The sequence below is a fragment of the Stegostoma tigrinum genome, chromosome 8 (assembly GCF_030684315.1).
Source record: "Stegostoma tigrinum isolate sSteTig4 chromosome 8, sSteTig4.hap1, whole genome shotgun sequence".
Classification (NCBI taxonomy): domain Eukaryota; kingdom Metazoa; phylum Chordata; class Chondrichthyes; order Orectolobiformes; family Stegostomatidae; genus Stegostoma; species Stegostoma tigrinum.
This window is the reverse complement of record NC_081361.1, coordinates 34,559,432-34,577,577: the sequence shown is the minus strand read 5'-3', so window position 1 is coordinate 34,577,577 and position 18,146 is coordinate 34,559,432. Positions and strand designations below refer to the sequence as shown.

At 41.2% G+C, this 18,146-nt stretch overlaps 1 protein-coding gene across 1 annotated transcript; it reads right to left on the bottom strand.

The window, feature by feature from the left end:
- Window positions 1-48: 48 nt before the first annotated feature.
- On the bottom strand, window positions 49-7,046 carry LOC125456337 (regulator of G-protein signaling 8-like). Its single transcript, XM_048539371.2, has 6 exons — window positions 6,942-7,046; window positions 3,449-3,738; window positions 2,527-2,637; window positions 2,121-2,182; window positions 1,847-2,013; window positions 49-564 (listed from the first exon to the last, which is right to left on the bottom strand). The coding sequence occupies exons 1-6, from the start codon at window positions 7,044-7,046 to the stop codon at window positions 376-378; spliced, it is 924 nt and encodes a 307-aa protein (XP_048395328.2). The 3' UTR covers window positions 49-375.
- Between the last annotated feature and the right edge of the window lie 11,100 nt (window positions 7,047-18,146).

Sequence of the window (18,146 nt, the reverse complement as noted above, 5' to 3'; positions counted from 1 at the left end):
GTTCATGCTCCTCTGTACAAAGATATTCAGCCCCTTTACTAAAACAAATTTGTTACATGTTCACCGTGTAATTCTTGTGTGAAGGAAAAACAATGATCTTGATAATGGTGAGAAGGGTTGCAATTACACACATACACCAGAGCACTGGGAAGCACAGCATTTGTCCTTGAAGATTGTCCTAGCCCTTCATCTGAATTGTCATAGCTGTGTTATATACGGAGTCATTGTTCATTTGATATTGAGTTTCAGATTTAATTCATACTTCCCAGCAGATCCAACTCTCTAACTCAATGAAGTATTGTGGTGCACTCAGGAATGAGCAATACAGAATTGAAGTTTCATACTTTTCTTTGTTATTGGGTTGGAAGTCCTCATTTAGCTGTGGCTCTTGTTGCCCTCTGCCTTGTTTATCAAGTTTAAATAGGCATCTGACTTTAGGAATCTGGGATAAGAGTCTTTCTCCATCAGACTGAAGATAATTCTCTGGGCTGCCTCAAAGCAAGCAGGGGTCGGCAGTAGAATGCTTTTGCTGACCAAATCTCGTGTATTACCATCAATGTTGACCTACGGAATGAAGAAGAGATCAGTTGAATAGACCATTCTGTGTTTTCCCTTTTTTCTCTATTGTGCTATCAATAATTTACTTCTATATCCTGACCAAAATTCTGATGAGGTCACTACACATCATGAGAATAAATCAACTTCCCCAACAGCATTGAATCTATTTAAATAACTGATGCATCATCCCTATCATAAAGAACTGCCTTTTTCCCTAGGACAATGAAGATTCATTGATGGTCTGATAGTCATTTCAATTCTGCAAAACAGAGCCAGGCAAATCATTTGCTATTCTGCCATGAGGCACTTTATTGAGTCATAAGAGTCTGTACTTTGAAAGCCTTTGAAAGTGGTACCTGGGTGTCCAGCTTCGCTGGTCCTACAATTCTAGCCTGAGCTCAGATTGTACTTAAGTTATGATATGTTCAAACTGCTGTGTCCAGATTATTGTGCAATCTACTCCACATTGGTTTATTTCAGCAGTGTTCATGGGGGAATGCAACGATAGCCTATACTTTACAGATTGTGAAGTGACCTGAAGTTTGGCAATTGGTCATTTTTACACTCAGTCTTCATCACAGCAGTTATGGCCCAACTGGGGGTACATTTTTGCAAATAGATTTAGTCCTCACAGGGGGGAAATTAGAGTTAAAAACTCAAGGTGAGGAAAAAATACTCATTCCAAATCTGTAGTCTGATTGGTCACTTGAAAAAAAATGTACTTGAAAAATGTACTTGCTCATAGATTGTCTCTAACTGAAGTTCTAATGTTTAAAATAGTGACTGTGAGGCCCTATTCTGAGTGCAGATACTTTTTGTCATGTAATAGTTGAATAGAATACAGTAATCTCTCAAGGTGAGGATGGGACTTGACCTTTCTTAAACTGTGGCATTGATCATTGCAACTAAATGAACGAAAGATTTTGGGAAGGTTTCGTTTGAGTGGACCATAATGACATAATTAGGTTTAGTTATCATACTTTTACAAATGGTGAAGGGACTCCAGTCTCAATACAACTCCAAAGGACTTCCATTAGAACAGTTTTCATAAATCAGGAACAGAAACAGAAGTTTCTGAAAAGCTCACTAGGCCTGGCAGCATCTGTGAACAGAAATACAGTTAATGCTTCGGGTTCGCTGACCCTTTCTCAGATGCTGCCAGACCGGGTGAGCTTTGTCAGCAACTTCTGCTTTTGTTCCTGTTTTTGTTTAAACTAGTTACAGATTAGTACTATTGATGCAGTTTAGGCCATGCAGTATTTCTGTTGATGGAAGAAAAAACACTCACTTGCTTTGGGGCATCACTCCGTATGAATTCTGAGTAAATATGTTGAGCCTTGGCACCCAGTTTTGAAGAAGACTTGGTTTTTTTGTAATCCTCGCAGACCAACCAAAAGTCAATGTTTTCCTCACTGAACTCTGACTTAAGGAAATCCCTGAATGCAGCAAGACCACCTGGAGGAAATGAAAATGTTAAGTCGAATCATTATTTATTGTCTTAAAGAAAAAAATTCTAAGTAATGCTTTTTAGCACTCATCAAAGAATAAGAAACATCACTAACATGGATCAGCCAGGAGCACGTCCAAAGACTTGGACCATTGCATAGCTTCTTCATGAGTCAGTCTGTGGAAAGACAGAAGAAATAACATAGAATATTTAATTCCTAAATTCAAAGCAACTTTTAACTTGGTTAAAATGAACAAATTTTCTGATTATTACTTTGGTAAGATGATACATAGACTAAATAAAGTTACTTTAAGAACATTGAAATGTTAGACTTAGCTTGTGAAAAGAGTTTAAACCTGAAATATTTCTTTCCCTGTCAGTAAATGTTCTTATTTCTATCATATGAAAAGCACATTCTTGACTCTCTCTCACTGCAGATTACAATTTTGCAATGTTTAAATTGCGCTCAAATATTTTGTCAAAGAGAATTCAATACTCAAAGGAATGAATGAGGTACTTACCCAATGGACAGATTTAATTTTGCTGACATCCTGGGTAGAAAGTTTATGGACGGATGTTCAGAATTGGAGTTCAGTAATACAGAAAACAGCCGACTCTTCAAGTCCTTGGTTCTAAACATCATTTTAAGAAAAGCAAGTGTCAGTATTGTCAAAGGAAGATTTTTTGATTAAATAACTACAATTAAATGAATTAAAGCAATCCGTTCAAGAATTGAAATTTCCTTCTTTTAGTTTTGCTTTACTCAAATATAGAGTTCATATCCTATGTTGTTTAAAGAAATGGAATAGAGTTAACGAGCAGTAAGTCATCTGAAGAGTACCAGAAGCAGAAGTAAAGTACGTGAAGAAAATACGGGTTTAGACAAAATGGAACAAGGTGACCTCTGAAGATGTGTTGTTGAAATGGCCTGAGATATAGATAGACTAATGTAGGCAGACTTTGCTTTATAGATAAAAGCTCTGAGTTGAAGTCACTTAGAACTCTGCTGACGTTTCATTTTTGCCTTCAAGTAATTTGCATTAGTTTTCCATTTTGGATCCAAGTAAAAGGGTAATATTTTCATAATGTGATTAATACAATAAACAGTAAAGTATTCATTGTACAGTACAGCTCTAATTTGCATTGTAATCTGCACCTCCCTTTCGGCAGCATGTAATTTTATCAATAAGCAGAGAAGATATCAATGTACATGAGAAATACTTGCTCAAAAACGTGAAAACTGACTTTTCTAAGGTATCCATAACTCAGTTTAACTTCAAATACTATTTAGATAAAAAAAAGGTTTACGTTGTTTGCAAAATGTGCAAGTTTACTATTAAATTTCAGCTTGGGAGGGAATGCCAATCATGTTGGCATAATACAACTCCTAGAAATTATTAGAAATGCTGTAATTTTGAAGCTCCATTTAAGAGTATTACTTACAAATTCTTTGCTTTCTTTTTCTCTGTCTCTTCAGTTCCAGTAGAGCTACAGTTGCAGTAGACTTCTTTCAAATTGCTTGACGTATTCTGAGGGAGCACGAATTCAGGCATCTCCGAGTGGTTGACTCGCCTTGGAGGCACTGCTTCACTTGCTGTTCTGTTTGCGCTTCTTTGATTATTTCTTGTTCCTCTTAGATCGTACTGATATATATGTAAGAGCTCCTGTGTTGGAGGGGTGGGGTGAGATGGTGGAGGGTTTCGGGGGGGAAGTATCTGTTTGCTCAAATAGAACTGTTTGATGTGAGTTCATGATACCACAAAAAAGGAAGTTGTCTGTTTTTGGGCCAATGTTGACGTTGTTGCTCAACCTGACAGCATATCGTGCGCATGCAGAACTGCACTTTGGTTTCTAATTCAAATAAGCGCAAAGTCTCAAGATCATGCAAATATTGTCTTATTGCGTAGGTCCCAGCAGAGACGCAACTAGCGCATCATGTTTTCACTCGAATGTTTTTGCTACTGATTCAAAAGATGTACTGGTTCAGCTTTACGTTATAGATTGTGTCTTTAATGGGGTAACAATTCATAAACAGGCCTTGTACTGCTCGTCAGTGAGGTTGGCAGTGCAAACAGATATTTTGTCAGAATCTGACTTCCACTGAACATTAATTTAGAAACCTAAACGGCTCAGCTTTGAAGCTGTTCTACTACATGGTTATTGTCTGTAAGGGAATGTAGCAACTGTATGCATTTATGCTGTGCCTTTACCATAATAAAGATTCCAAGGCGATGGGCCTGAGATTAATGACTTCTCCTAGAAGAGTACTGAACATCTGGATTAAACAAACTTTCTGAGTTTTCACACTTCACTCATCACACTATCTATGTGACAGCCCATCCAGATGGCATGGTGTATGAGTTCAAGGTGTACCTACACCGTGGTTACAGCTGCCCATGGTCCAGGTTTCCTATATAAGAATGAAATGGCAGTGAAAGCAGACTTATTGAAAACCTTTGCATACACCTACAGAGTAAATAAATTTAAAAAAAGATACTTACCACTCGGAAAAGAAATAACTTAAAATGCAGCTCCAATCAACAAAGAATCAATCTAAAATAATTGCATAAGTGTAAAATATAAAACTGTGACCATTGAATACAGTTTACTAAACCTTAATGTCTGGCGGATTTATACTACACGAACAATGGCAGCCATCTCAGTTTCTTTGGCCAAAATCTTTAATGAGTCATAAGTTGCAGTCCATCCCAAAGAACTCTTCAAGCAAATCAACATTATTCCTCAAACCCTGAGATCTCATTTCAGCCATTTGATGTTTTATAAGAACAGATCACAAGAAGACTGTTCTCCTGCTTTGGACCTTTCAGTTAATCATTGCAGATTGATACATTACCTGTGCTTATTTGCCACAATTCTGTAAAGCTCATTAATACATCTATGAACTGGTTTTGAAAATGTTAATTTATCTATTTGCATTAGATTATCATGGGGAAAGAAAGATGCTTTCTACCATCACCTCGAATTACCAAGCTGTAAATGTAATTTTAAACTTGCAACCACAAATATATGCTGGGACCTTTGTTTAGATTACCAATCAGTGTTCAGTGTTACAATTAGTGTCCTGAACATCATACAAATACATTGGCTCTACATTATAAAAAAGAATTTCAAATCATATCAACAGAAGAAAATAAAATGACTGTTGAATTAAACTTAATAATGTACTGATTTACAAGATTAGTAAAGGGATGACTGCTTTTAGAGATGAAAAGAGTTTGTATTTATTACCTTTGTCAGTTCTTATATGTATTGTATTGCTTTAAAGGGTGGTGAAAGCAGACTCAGTAGTGATTTTCAACAAGGAATTGGATCTCGACTTTAAAAGTATTTGCAGGGATATGGGGAAAGGGCTGGACATAACTTGTAGATCTGTAGGAGTATCAAGGCAGGCATGTTAAATTTCTTCTGGACTGTATGTTTCTATTAGCTATACAATAACTGGGGTTGACTGATATACTGCAAAAGAGGTAATGATGTTACATCACACCCTGGTGCAAGGAAGGAAGTATTTTGACAAATTACTAAATGCAGGAATTATTTCTGGTAGCAAGTTTGTAACCTGTTTTTTGAAAAAAAATTTTGCTTTTTTTTAATGGAGAAAAGTTATAAGGTTGGCATGTACTTTTGTGGTGGGAAAGGCAGTGTTTCATCAGCTTGGGGAATACAACTTTACACAAACTGTCACATAACTCAGTTTGAGTGAAACTTTACTGCACTGGAGACAGATCCAGGAGATTGGGAAGGTCGCAGTTTTGATGATTGATGCAGTAAATATTTCCAAGGCTGTTTGTTCTTGTTCTGATCTGGCCAGAGAATGATTGCTTTAGTAAAATGTGTGGGGAGGGCTCATAGGTCAGTGCAGGGGGAAAATGGAGACATGCTAGTTCCATCTCCATATAAAGTTTCACCTAGATCAAATATCACATCATAGCAAATTTTCATAGTGTCGTAGAGATATACACCACAGAAACTGACCCTTCGGTCCAACTCCTCCATGCCAACCAGTTATCCTACATAAATCTAGTCCCATTTGCCAGCATTTGACCCATAAACCACTAAACCCTTCCTATTCATATTCTGTTTGAACTTCCCTTGAATTTGTATAGGTGTGATATTCCATGGGTCCACAAAGGACTCTGCCGGACTGTCACTGAATTTACATCGATAGCCCTATTTTAGCTGTAGCAGTCCTCTTTAAAATAAAATCACCAATGTTGTTGAATTGAAACAGGATCAGTGCATGAACAGGGCTCTGTGTAGCATTATATGGAACTTCCAGTATACACAGGTGCACTGTGCTGCAAACCTGACTGACAATTCCAAGCTATGAACATAATTCTTCACACACACCTAATATGACTCGAACCAGCAGAGAGATTTCACCATTGACTACAGTGTTGCTCGGGCTAACAGTAAGTGAGATTTTTGCTGAATTTAAATTTCACCATCTGCCATGCTGGAATTTAACCTAGAACATAGGTTAGGGTTTTCAGATTATTCCTCCAGTGATATTACCAGTACTCCACCAGCTGCTGAATTCATCTGAGTTCAGATCCTGGGATTCCCTCAGTAACAGGTGTCCACACATCTTAAGGACTGCAGCACTTCAAGAAAGGAATTGACCTTATGACCTTTTCAAGGGCACTTGAAAATACACTATACATGCTGGCATAGGTGGCAGTGCCCACATCCCATGAATGAATTTAAAAAAATAATGGTTTTGTGAGTAGGTGTGCAAGTGGCATGCAAATGAGTAATTGATCAGCCCACAACTAATGATGGGGCTTCTGGACTGGTGCGGAGGGAGATGGGCGTGGTGCTGGTAGGTTACAAGTTTGCCACCCACTAAGTAAGATAAACAAGTCGATGCATATGCATCAACTGTACCAGTTAGATTAGAGAAATGAGCACTAACCTTGATAAACCACAGGAGGTTGCTGAGAGAAAGACACAATTTACTGATGTTTCTCATCTTGCACTGATCAGGACCATTTGAGTTGATTTGATTAATTATTGTCATGTACCGAGATACATTGAAAAGCACCGTTTGTACGCTATCCAGGCAAATCATACCTTATATAAGTACGTCAGGGTAATAGAACAGAATGCAGAATGTAGTGTAACAGCTACAGAGAAGGTGCAGAGAAAGATGAGGGGTCCGTTCAAAATTCTGATAACAGTGGGGAAGGAGCTGTTCTTGAACCTGTTGGTATGTGTTTTCAGAAATGTGTAATGGACAAGGATGGAAGACAGTATGACTGGTTTGATTATGTTGGTTGCTGTTCCAAAAAGTATAGACAGAGTCAATGGATAGAAAGCTGGTTTGGTGATGGACTGGGTTATGCTCATGGATCTCTGTAGTTTCTTGTGGTCTTGGGCAGAACAGTTGCCAAACCATGCTGTGACGCATCCAGATAGAACACTTTCTATGGTGCATCTCTAAAAATCGGTAGGAGTCCTTCAGAACACGCTGAATTTCCTTAGCATCCTGAGGAAGTAGAAACATTGCTATGCTTTCTTGACCATTGAGTCAACAGGGGGGAACCAGGACAGATTGTTGGTAAGTATCACTCCCAGGAACTTGATGCTGCTGACCATCTCTATCTCAGCACCATTGATGCAAACAGGAGCGTGCCCTCCACTCTGCTTCCTGAAGTCAATGACCAGCCCCTTCATTTTGCTGACATTGATAGAGAGATTGTTGTCTTTACACCATATCGCTGAGCTCTTGATCTCTTTCCCATAGTCTGTCTCTCATTGTTTGAGATCCGCCCTACAATGGTGGCGTCGTCAGCAAACTTGTTAGTATAGTTGGACGGAATTTGGCCACACTTTCGTGAGTGTATAAGGGGTATAGTAGGGGACTCAATACGCAGCCTTGTGTGACACTAGTATTGAGGATTATGCTGGAGGAGATGTTGCACCCTATTCTTACTAATTGTGGTCTATGGGTCAGGAAGTCAAGGATCTGGTTACAGTGGGGTGGGAGCCAAGGCCTAGGTCTCAGAATCATCATAACATGGACTCATCGAATCCCACGGCGTGAAAACAGGCCATTTGGCCCAACAAGTCCATGCTGACCTTTAGAAGAGCATCCCACACCGACTCAACCCCTAAACCTGTATTTCCCAGAGCTAATGCACCTAAATCGATATATCCCTGAAAACTATGGGTAATTTAACAAGGCCAATCCATCTAACTAGGACACCTTTGGGCTGTGGGAGGAAACCAGAGCACCAGGAGGAAACCCATGCAGACACGGAGAGAATGTACAAGCTTCACACAGACAATTGACTGAGGCCAGAATGAAACCCGGGTCCCTGGCACTGTGAGGGGGCAGTGCTAACCACTAAGACACCTTGCTGCCCAGCCTCTATGCCGCCCCAGAATTTAGAGATGAGTTTGTTTGGAATTATGGAGTTGAAAGCAGAACTGTAATCAATAAATAGGAGCCTGATGGAGGTATCCTTGTTAACCAGGTGTTCTGGGAATGAGTGTAGGACCAAGGAGATGGCATCTGCTGTGGATCTGTTGTGCCAGTAGGTAGATTGTAAAGGATCAAGGTAATTTGGTAGGTTGGAGTTGATGTGAGCCATGACTAACCTCTCAAAGCATCAAATAATTATGGAGGTCAGAGCCACTGGGCGGCAGTCATTGAGGCATGCTGCATCATTTGTGTTTGGTTCTGGGATGATGGTGGTCCTCTTGAAGCAGGTGGCGACTTCAGATCGTAGTAAGGAGAGGTTTAAAGATATCTGTGAATACTCCCGCCAGCTGGTCCACATGGGATCTGAGTGCCTGGTCGCAGATTCCATCCAGGCTGGTTGCTTTCCATAGGTTCACTCTCAAGAATGCCAATCTAACATTTGCAGCGGTGACCGTAGGTATAGGTGCATCTGAGGCTGATGGGATAGGTGACCTCATTACATTGGCCTTTTGTTTCAAGTGAGCATAGAATGCATTGAGCTTGATGGGTAGGGATGTACCGTTGCCCATGATTCTGTTTGACTTCAATTTGTGGCCCATTATGTGGTGTAAGCCTTGTCACAAGTGACATGTCCAAGTGGTTGGTCTGGGTTTCAAGCTGAGTTTGGTATTTCCTCCTCGAGTCTCTTCCAAAGACTGTAGCTGGATTTCCTGTACAGATCAGTATTGCCCAACTCGTACGCCTCAGATCTGGTCTTCAGTAGGGAGTGAATATCCCACATCATCCATGATTTCTGGGAATGTTGGAGAACATTCAGATTAACTTCTTCGCCACGCAGGCTTCTACACATTTATTAATGAAGTCTGTGCCAGTAGTGGCACACTGATTTAGGTTGGCTGCTGAGTTCTTGAACATGGCCCAGTCCACTGATTCTAAGCAGCCCTGTAGAAGCCCTTACATTGCCTCAGACTAACACTGCACTACTTTCTGTACTGGGTCCTCACACTTCAATTTTTGCTGGGCAGAGGAGCACTGTGTTATGATCTGATTTTCCAAAATACAGACTGGAGATGCAACAGTATAGCAATGGCTGTATAACAATAGGCAAGGGTGTTTGGATTTTTTGATGGGACAGGCAAAATATTAATGGTATTTTCGTAGCATGTTTTTGAGGTTGGCCTTGTTGATGTTACTGACTATGATGAACAAGGCCTCGGGGTATTCTGTCTCAAGACTGTTTGTAGATTTGTATACTTCTTCAAATGCAGTCTTCACTTCTGCATAGGGTGGGATGTAGACCACTGTCACGATAGCGGAGGGGAACTTGTGCGGCAGGTAGTATGGATGGCACTTTACTGCTAGATATTCTAGGCCTGGAAAGCGTAACTTGCCACATCTGAGCACCAGGAGGTGTTGTTTGGGAGGCAGACCCCACTGCCCCTTGCCTTGCCTGAGGACGCTGAGTGGTCCATTCTATATGGTGAACTGAGAAACCCTCAGGTTGTAAGGCACAGTCAGGTGTAGCAGGGGTGAGCCATGTCTCTGTAACACAGAACACACAGCAGTCTCTCAACTCCCTTTGGAAGGTGAGTCTAACTTTACATGTTGTTTTTGTTTTTGATGGCTTAGGTGTTGGCAAGGAGTATGCTGGGGATTGGGGAAGACTGTTTCCCACTGGCCCGCTGGAGACTCAAAGAGGGATTTCATAGATTTCCAGCCTCCATAATACCTTTTGACTTTTTCAATGTGTTCTGGGGTCAACAGTTTAACATTCAGCTTGCATGTTCCCTCACCAGTTCACTGGAAGTCCTGTAGGTGACTGTCAGCCAGCAAGGGGCAGTGGACAGAGAAGAACACAGGCTTGACGTCCATGGTTCTGGCCAGGAACATTTGAGACACATACAGGAAGTCTATCCCTGTACAGATAGTACCACCTGGCTGCGGTCTGCCTGTATGGGTGCTGAAAACGTCCGGAAAATGGATGTGGCGTCCAATTTGCTGTTAGCCACCAGGATTGTCTGAGCACATCGATGATGCCGCTGAAGTTTCCAGCCAGAATGACCAGCCTGGATGTTGCCAGCAGCAGTGGGAGTTGAGGCTGGACGGCCAGCTGCTTGCTGTTTATCACTGGGGCGTATACGTTAATTAGACTCAGGGGAGCATTTCTGCTATGAGGAAGCACCTACCCACTAGCTTCTTAACCTTGGAGATGGTCAAGTTGCCTCCGCGCAGCAGAATATCCAGGCCGGAGGAATGACAGTCACTACCACCCTGACCAAATCGAAGGCCTGCAGCTGCTGACGTGTGCTATCCCACACTCCTGCAGAAACAGGAGGTCCACTTTGACACTGGCCAGGTAAACCAAAGTGGTGACATATCACCTCGTGACTTTAACACTACACACATTTATGCCGGCAACTTTCAAACCTGTTTTAATATTTTTAGATCACCGCACGTCCATTAGGCCAATAAATGTTCTTACATGGTTTTGTCACTTGGAAACTGTTGTATCCCCCCCACACACACACACACACACACACACACACACACACACACACCTGCCTTATTCCTCCCTGGGGACATTGTCCTTATCAGGTGTTATCAAAGCTGGGAAGTTCTGGTTCTGCGTGATGCTCTTTTTTTAGGGAGAGCTGTTGTTATGCTCTGCTCCTGGTTCAGAGCACACTGTTCCCATTGACTGGAGCTGTGATGCAATGGGTACTTTGTGGTTCTCGACATCAGGAGGTAGAGTTTCACTGGGCCACTTGTGATGCCCAGCTTTGGCTGGGTGGTGCTCATCTCCTCTCTTCTCTTGATGCCTTGCCTCTTCTTCTGTTCACGGCCATCGTCCTGCACATCTTTATTGGAAGGAGAGCCGCTGCTCTGTCCTTCATGCCGCCGCCTCTTTCCACTCTATTGCGGGCCTGTGGTCAATGGCCTGGTATTCACCAGAATGTAGGTTCTGAGGGATTCAGTGATAATAATGTCACTGAAGGTCAAAGAGAAGGGTTAGGTTGTCTCTTGCTGCAGGTGGTTATAACCTAACATTTCTGTGGTACGAATGTTGCTTATCATATTTCAGCGCAAGGCTTAATTTTGTTCAGATCTTACCTCATTTGGACACGGACTACTTCAGTATCTGTGGAGTCATGAATGGTGCTGAACACTGCAATCATTGGCGAGCACCCTCACTTCTGATTTTATGATGGAGGGAAGGTCATTGATGCAGCAACTAAAGATAGTTGATCCAACAATCTTTGGGACATACAGCCTACATACTTTGCGTCTCACTAGCTCTGGAATTCACATATCACAGTACTCATTTGTGTGTTTGGCTGAGCGTCTTTTTGGCTTGACTGCAGCATCCTGTCAGTGGTAAATACCACTCGTGTAACTCCTGCATAGTGGCAGTGTGAAACAACTAGCTTCATCTATTGCTCAAATGTCTGAGGTTGCCTTACCTTTCTAGGATTATTTGAGGTAGACTGGCACTTTACGGGACCCAGAGTAAATGCTTTTCATATGTTACAAATGAGGCCAATCTTACCCCAATGTATATACTGACTAGTGAAGATAGATTTCTGGTTGACAGTAGCAGAGAACCCCTTGGCCAAAGTCCCATTTAAAGGTCAAGGAAAAGAAGCTCATTTGATTATTTCATTCCAAATGTCAACTTCAGTGCAAGATGGAGTTCATTAATTCATGTAAAGAAATTCTTATGTGCAGCTGTGCATTCAAATCTAGTGAAACTATCGTCATATTGGAAATAGGAAAGCCAACTTAACAAATCAAGTAAAAGCAATTTACTGGTTCATTTCTCAGCTTTCTAAAATTACCATTCAAGCAAAAATAATCAGTGACCTTTGTAGATCTGTGGCATACAAAGATATCATTGTTGGTCATGCAGAAATCACACTGTCATTGGTGAAGCAACTGTTATTATATGTCCATTTTTATGTTTCAAAGCTTGGAAAATGATTACAGCTGTCTCATGACAACTGAGATAAAAATAATTCTAATTGAGTCATTGATTATTATTTTGGGAAGAATTCAAAGATGGTGAGATTCAATTCGGTGCATCAAAGACATTAAATGCTTAGCTGTTTGCAATTTCAGTTATACACAACTATGAATTGAACGTCGCGCCTGTCCTTACAGATAACAAAGTTTATGGGTCACCAATTTCGCACAAATAACCCACCACAGCGTTACCTTCAGCCAGAAGTGACCGGTGCAAGAAGTTTGCAGTTCCCTAAAGTTTCAAGAAGGAATTATATTTCTATTTATTAAGCAAAGCTTATTTACACTCAACTTCTATGTTAGGAGCGCTGGAGGAACGAATGATGCAAAAATAGTTCAAAATGATAAAAGACATGGCAGCACTGAAAATAAAAATAACATCTGTATTAAATGGCACTGGTTGTCACCAAAAGAAATAAATTGGCAATCCTGCTGAAAAGCTTTGATTGAAACAAAGAGTGGAAAAATTCATACTAAGCCAAATTGTGATTGCTATAATAAAAGCAACGTACTGCGGATGCTGGAAATCTGAAATAATAAACAGCAAGTTCTGGAGACTCAGCAGGTCTGGCAGTGGGTGTAGAGACAGAAACAGAGTTGAAGTTTCAAGTCCGCTCTGACATTTCTTCAGAACCAGATAGCAGTAGCGGTGTCTGATCCGGGTTTAGGGTTAAGGCAAGTTGGATTCAAGTGAAGATTCAATGATTCCAATGATAATAGTACCCAAATTTGCTAAAGGAAATGACCAATCACCAACATTGTCTTCTCTCATCTTGTTGAGAACTGAGAATAAAGGTCAAAAAAAGTTATGTGATGGTTTCTGCAGCTCTGACCAAACTGTATCACATCAGCTGAAAGTGTCCTGCCGTACAGAACATGTTGTGCCTTTGATTCTTGAGACAGATAACAGCATTTCTGTATCTCTGTGCAAAAGAAGGTGGAGTCTAAGCAAATGCACAGTTAATTTTCTGCTTTCCCTCCAGTATAGAGGTTAACAAAAGGTCACAAAGCTGTTTTTGTTTTTGTCTGTGGCCAGTAAAGATGATGGCATGAGAACGAATTCACTTTGTACGTATGTGGTCTTAATGATAAATGTACATGGGCTATTACCGGTTGCTTGCAAAGAGTGGGATTCTTTGAAAAATAATTCACTGCTAATTAGTTAAAAGTTGCATGTCTTGCTTAATTTAACTCATTCAAACCGGAAGTGTCATGATGGTGAAATTTGAATCTGTTAGAATTTCATCCACAACCACCATGGTTTTGTACTGAAAATGTTACAGCAAGTAAACATCCCAAAACACTTCACACATAACTTTGAGAAGCCATTACCTATTGCCATTTTGATAAAGAGAAATGAGATGAATAATCTGTCAATCTGTTCTTGGAGGTGGCCAATGATGGCAGCAATAGCAACTATTACCTTACATTTTGATCATCTTGATAGCAAAAAATGCTTCTATTTTGTTCTTTAGAATGTGAAAGAAGCCGGATAACTTCATTATTGCACTTTGGGTCAGAGTCATATGGTCTCAGATTGAAGTCCTACTCCAAGATGGAAACTGTCAATTTGCAAGCAAATTCCTAAGAGCAGCAATGTCTTTCACGTAAGATATTTCATATTGCTGTTCAGAGAAAACTAACAAATTCTCCTGGTCCTGGTGCCTTGGCCAATACTCCTCCCTGAATTACTGTAAACTTTTGCTTGTTTACCTTATTGCTGTTTATCAAATGACAGTGATGGGATTTCAAAGTAACTTGCATGTAACTTGTTTTTGAATATTTTTGAGAGAAATTCTAAGGTAAATTTTTTTTTACGGTTTTTGCAAGTTTAAACAATAGCTATAAGTGAACTCCTTGTGCCAAAGGTGGTAATGCAGCACTCTGTTGACTCCAATGAATACCCTGCAATTTATTCTTTCTTTTATTAGAAACTTCACTTTCCACATAGTTTTCAAAAAAATCATTCATAGGAAGCATGTATCACTTGGATGGGCCAGTAGTTATTGCCTCTATCTAATTGCATGCGAGATCTTTCTTCCTGAATAGCTGTAGCCCATGCTGCAGATTTTGACCCAGCCACAGTAAAGCAACAGCAATACATTTCCAAGTCAAGATGCAGAATGGCTGGGAGGGGAACTTGTAGCTTCTCATGTTCCCACGTATCTGCTGCTCTTGTTCTTCCAAGTGGAGGTTGTCGTCAGTTTGGAAGGTGCTGCCCTAGGATCTTTGGTGAATTTCTGCAGTGCACTTTATAGATAGCACACACTGCTGCTATTTAGCGTAAATGCTGGAGAACAAGAATGTTTGTGCATGTGATGCCAAGTAGTGGGCTGCTTCGTTCCAGATGGTGTTGAGCTTCTTGAGCGTTGTTGGAATTGCGCTCATCCAGGCAAGTGGGGAGTACTCGTTGTGAATTTGCTCGCTGAGCTGGAAGGTTAGTTTTCAGACATTTCGTCACCATTCTAGGTAACGTCATCAGTGAGCCTCCGACGAAGCACTGGTGTTAGGTCCCGCTTTCTATTTATCTGGTTAGGTTTCCTTGGGTTGGTGATGTCATTTCCTGTTCTTTTTCTCAGGGGATGGTAGATTGGCTCCAAATCAATGTGTTTGTTGATGGAGTTCCGGTTGGAATGCCATGCTTCTAGGAATTCTCGTGAATGTCTCTGTTTGGCTTGTCCTAGGATGGATGTGTTGTCCCAATCAAAGTGGTGTCCTTCCTTATCTGTATGTAAGGATACGAGTGATAGTGGGTCATGTCGTTTTGTGGCTAGTTGATGTTCATGTATCCTGGTGGCTAGCTTTCTGCCAGTTTGTCCAATGTAGTGTTTGTCACAGTTCTTGCAAGGCTACAAATCTTCTCAAAACTCGCTAGCACCTATGGGCGCAATACGCTAAAAGTGGGGAGTATTCCAACACAATCCTGACTTGTGCTCTATCGAAAGTTGACAGGCTTTGGGGAGTCAGGAGTGGAGCGTCTTCCTGCAAGATTACTGGCCTCTTACCCGCTCTTGGAGGTGTACTATTTGTATGGTTAGTCCAGTTCTGTTTCTGGTTAAAGGTAACCCCCAGGGAGATTCAGCAATTGTAATGCCACTGAATATCATGGGCTGTTGGAGATGGTCATCCCCTGCCATTTGTGTGGCACAAGTCTTACCTGCCACTTTTTAGTCCAAACTTGGGTATTATCCAGGCCTTGCTGCATTTGGAAATGTATTGGTTCCGAATCTGAGGAGTTGAGAATGGTGCTGAACATTGAGCAATTATCAATAAACATCAGTACTTCTAATCTTATGATTGAAGGGAGGTATTTGATGAAGCGGCTGAAGATGGTTGAGATGAGGACACTACCCTGAAGAACTCCTGCAGAGGTGTCCTGAAGCTGAGATAACTAATCTCCGTCTGGCCCAAACATTTTCCTTTCTGCCGGGTATGACTCCAACCAGCAAAGAATTTTTCCCTGATTCTCATTGATTCCAGTTCTGTTCAGGCTCTTTGGTGCTACACTCAGTCAACCGTAGCCTTGCTGTCAAGGGCAGTCATTCTCATGTCACCTCTGCAATTAAACAATTCATGAGCTCTTTCTTTTATCCATCACACATTGTTCATCAGGAATTCCACTCTATCAGAAACAAACTGATTATGCGTTACAGACTTGAGTGTTTTATGAAATGGAAACGGCATCAAGGTTCAAGTTTAGCTACAGTAAAAAAAAGTTGATGTACTTGAAATGACTGCATATGCAATTTAGTCTCAAAGGTGTCATAAATCCCATAAATCAATTGTATTCTTTCATCGAGCAAATGAGTTTGGTTTATATACCAACCCCTGAAATGATTTATCATAAGTACCTGCACAAATTTAATAATTTTAATGCTGATTACATGACAACATTGTGTACAACTCTCCTCATTCTGAAAACTGAGCTCAAACCTCATACATCCTTTAGAATTTGGATCTAACCAAAACAACACCTACTGCTGTAGGTGTGAGATTTGTACAAAGAAACCCCATGACTCCTTTGAGATTAACCACCATTGGGCCAATGTAACACATATTTTTAGCTCCATTGTCATTCTCACTATTTAATATTGCTTCAGCTTTTATTCACAATATTGTCTATTAAATGGTATCTTGCAATGTATGAGATGAATGATATTCTCTCCTCATGATTCAGTATGCTGCCTTTTTTTTAGCACAGAACACCAAAACTTCTCAACTTTCCAATAAGGAAAATATTTAGTTCTATCATTTGTTATTTTTAAGTCATTAGTTTATAATGCAGGCCACATCTCTATCAGCTGCACTGAACGGGACTGCCCTGACTGATTGAGAAACAGGAACTGATTCTACTGGCCTTCAATCACCATGAATACTGCTTCTCTGTTGATAAACACAGAATCTCAATCGAAAGAACATACCACGGTCCCAGGCAACTTGACACCAGTGGCATAAATGTATGACATTACAGAGACATTCAACTTTCTGTTCCATTAGTGACTTAATACATTGTGCAACTCGTCTCATCTATGTTCTCACACTAACACAGCTATTTTTATTACTGACTTTTCGATCAGGATAAATTTTAGAGGAGATTTAATTTTGTCTAAATTGACTATAAGTGCCAGTACTCTTGGCTTGTGCCAACAAGTAGCTACACCCCAACATCACCACCTTCAAGCTCCCCTCCAAGCCACTCACCATCCTGACTCGGAAATATATCAGCATTCCTTCAGTGCCATTGCGTCAATCTTGGAATTCCCTCCGTAAGTGTATGTGGGACAACCTAAGCACTTGGAGTGCGGGGCTTCAAAAAGGCAGCTCACCATCACCTTCTCAGGGTCAACTAGGGATGGGCAATAAATGCTGGCCCAGCCAGCAACACCTGTGTCCCACGAGTGAATTTAAAAGAAATGTTTCTGTTTGGAGCCAGACATTTGGGGAAGGGATCTGACAGGAATGATGCCTAATCCCATTGAGGGGAGTGGGAGAGCAGAGTTCCAGGTGAAGGGATCACAGCCATTAGTCATATCCACCCAGGTTCAGGGAACAAGTGAACCTCAGTGAAGAACAATGTGGGAGACATTTGCATTGCTCAGTATGGAAATGCTCGCCTGAGACATGGTGAACCCCACCCCCCCCCCCCCCCACCCCACGCCCCAGGTTAAACGACCTCTAGTTGTCCCTCTGTTTAATAGGAGAGCAGCCCTATTGCCTTGTTAAGACTATGGCAACCTTACAATTGCTCACGCAAATCTTTGTTCTACTTCAGTCACAGACCAGACTAAGGAATGCATTGCTGGATGCTCTGAAGGTGGCTTTTGCCATCGATTTTTAAGCATCTGACACCTTTCAGATTGGAGCAGGAGATATTTGCAGCTTGCTGTCAGTTGTTTGCATACGGGAGGCCACTGAGGATCTGTGCTGGCAGAGAGGTGAACACATGTAACTCCCTCTGCTTAGGGAGAGGCAGCTGGGTTGAGCCTGGGTACTTTGTGAGGATTGCTGGGAGCTCCATGTGGGTGCATGTGCCCATGGCAGCATGGAGCTTGCCTTCTGGGCATTTGCGGGTCAACCCTGAGGTGTAGCCTTATTGAGGCAGGCTCTGCTTCCCTAACAGCCAGTTGCTCTGTGCTATGCACAGAGAATCATGCACACGTGTGCCCAATATCC

Coding starts and splice junctions, on each gene's coding strand:
- LOC125456337 (XM_048539371.2), bottom strand. CDS start 7,046: ATGACAATAATTAATCAAATCAACTCAAATGGTCCTGATCAGTGCAAG. Junction 3,739..6,941: donor ACCTCCTGTGGTTTATCAAG/GTTAGTGCTCAT, acceptor CACATCAAACAG/TTCTATTTGAGCAAACAGAT. Junction 565..1,846: donor GGAGTGATGCCCCAAAGCAA/GTGAGTGTTTTT, acceptor TTCATTCCGTAG/GTCAACATTGATGGTAATAC.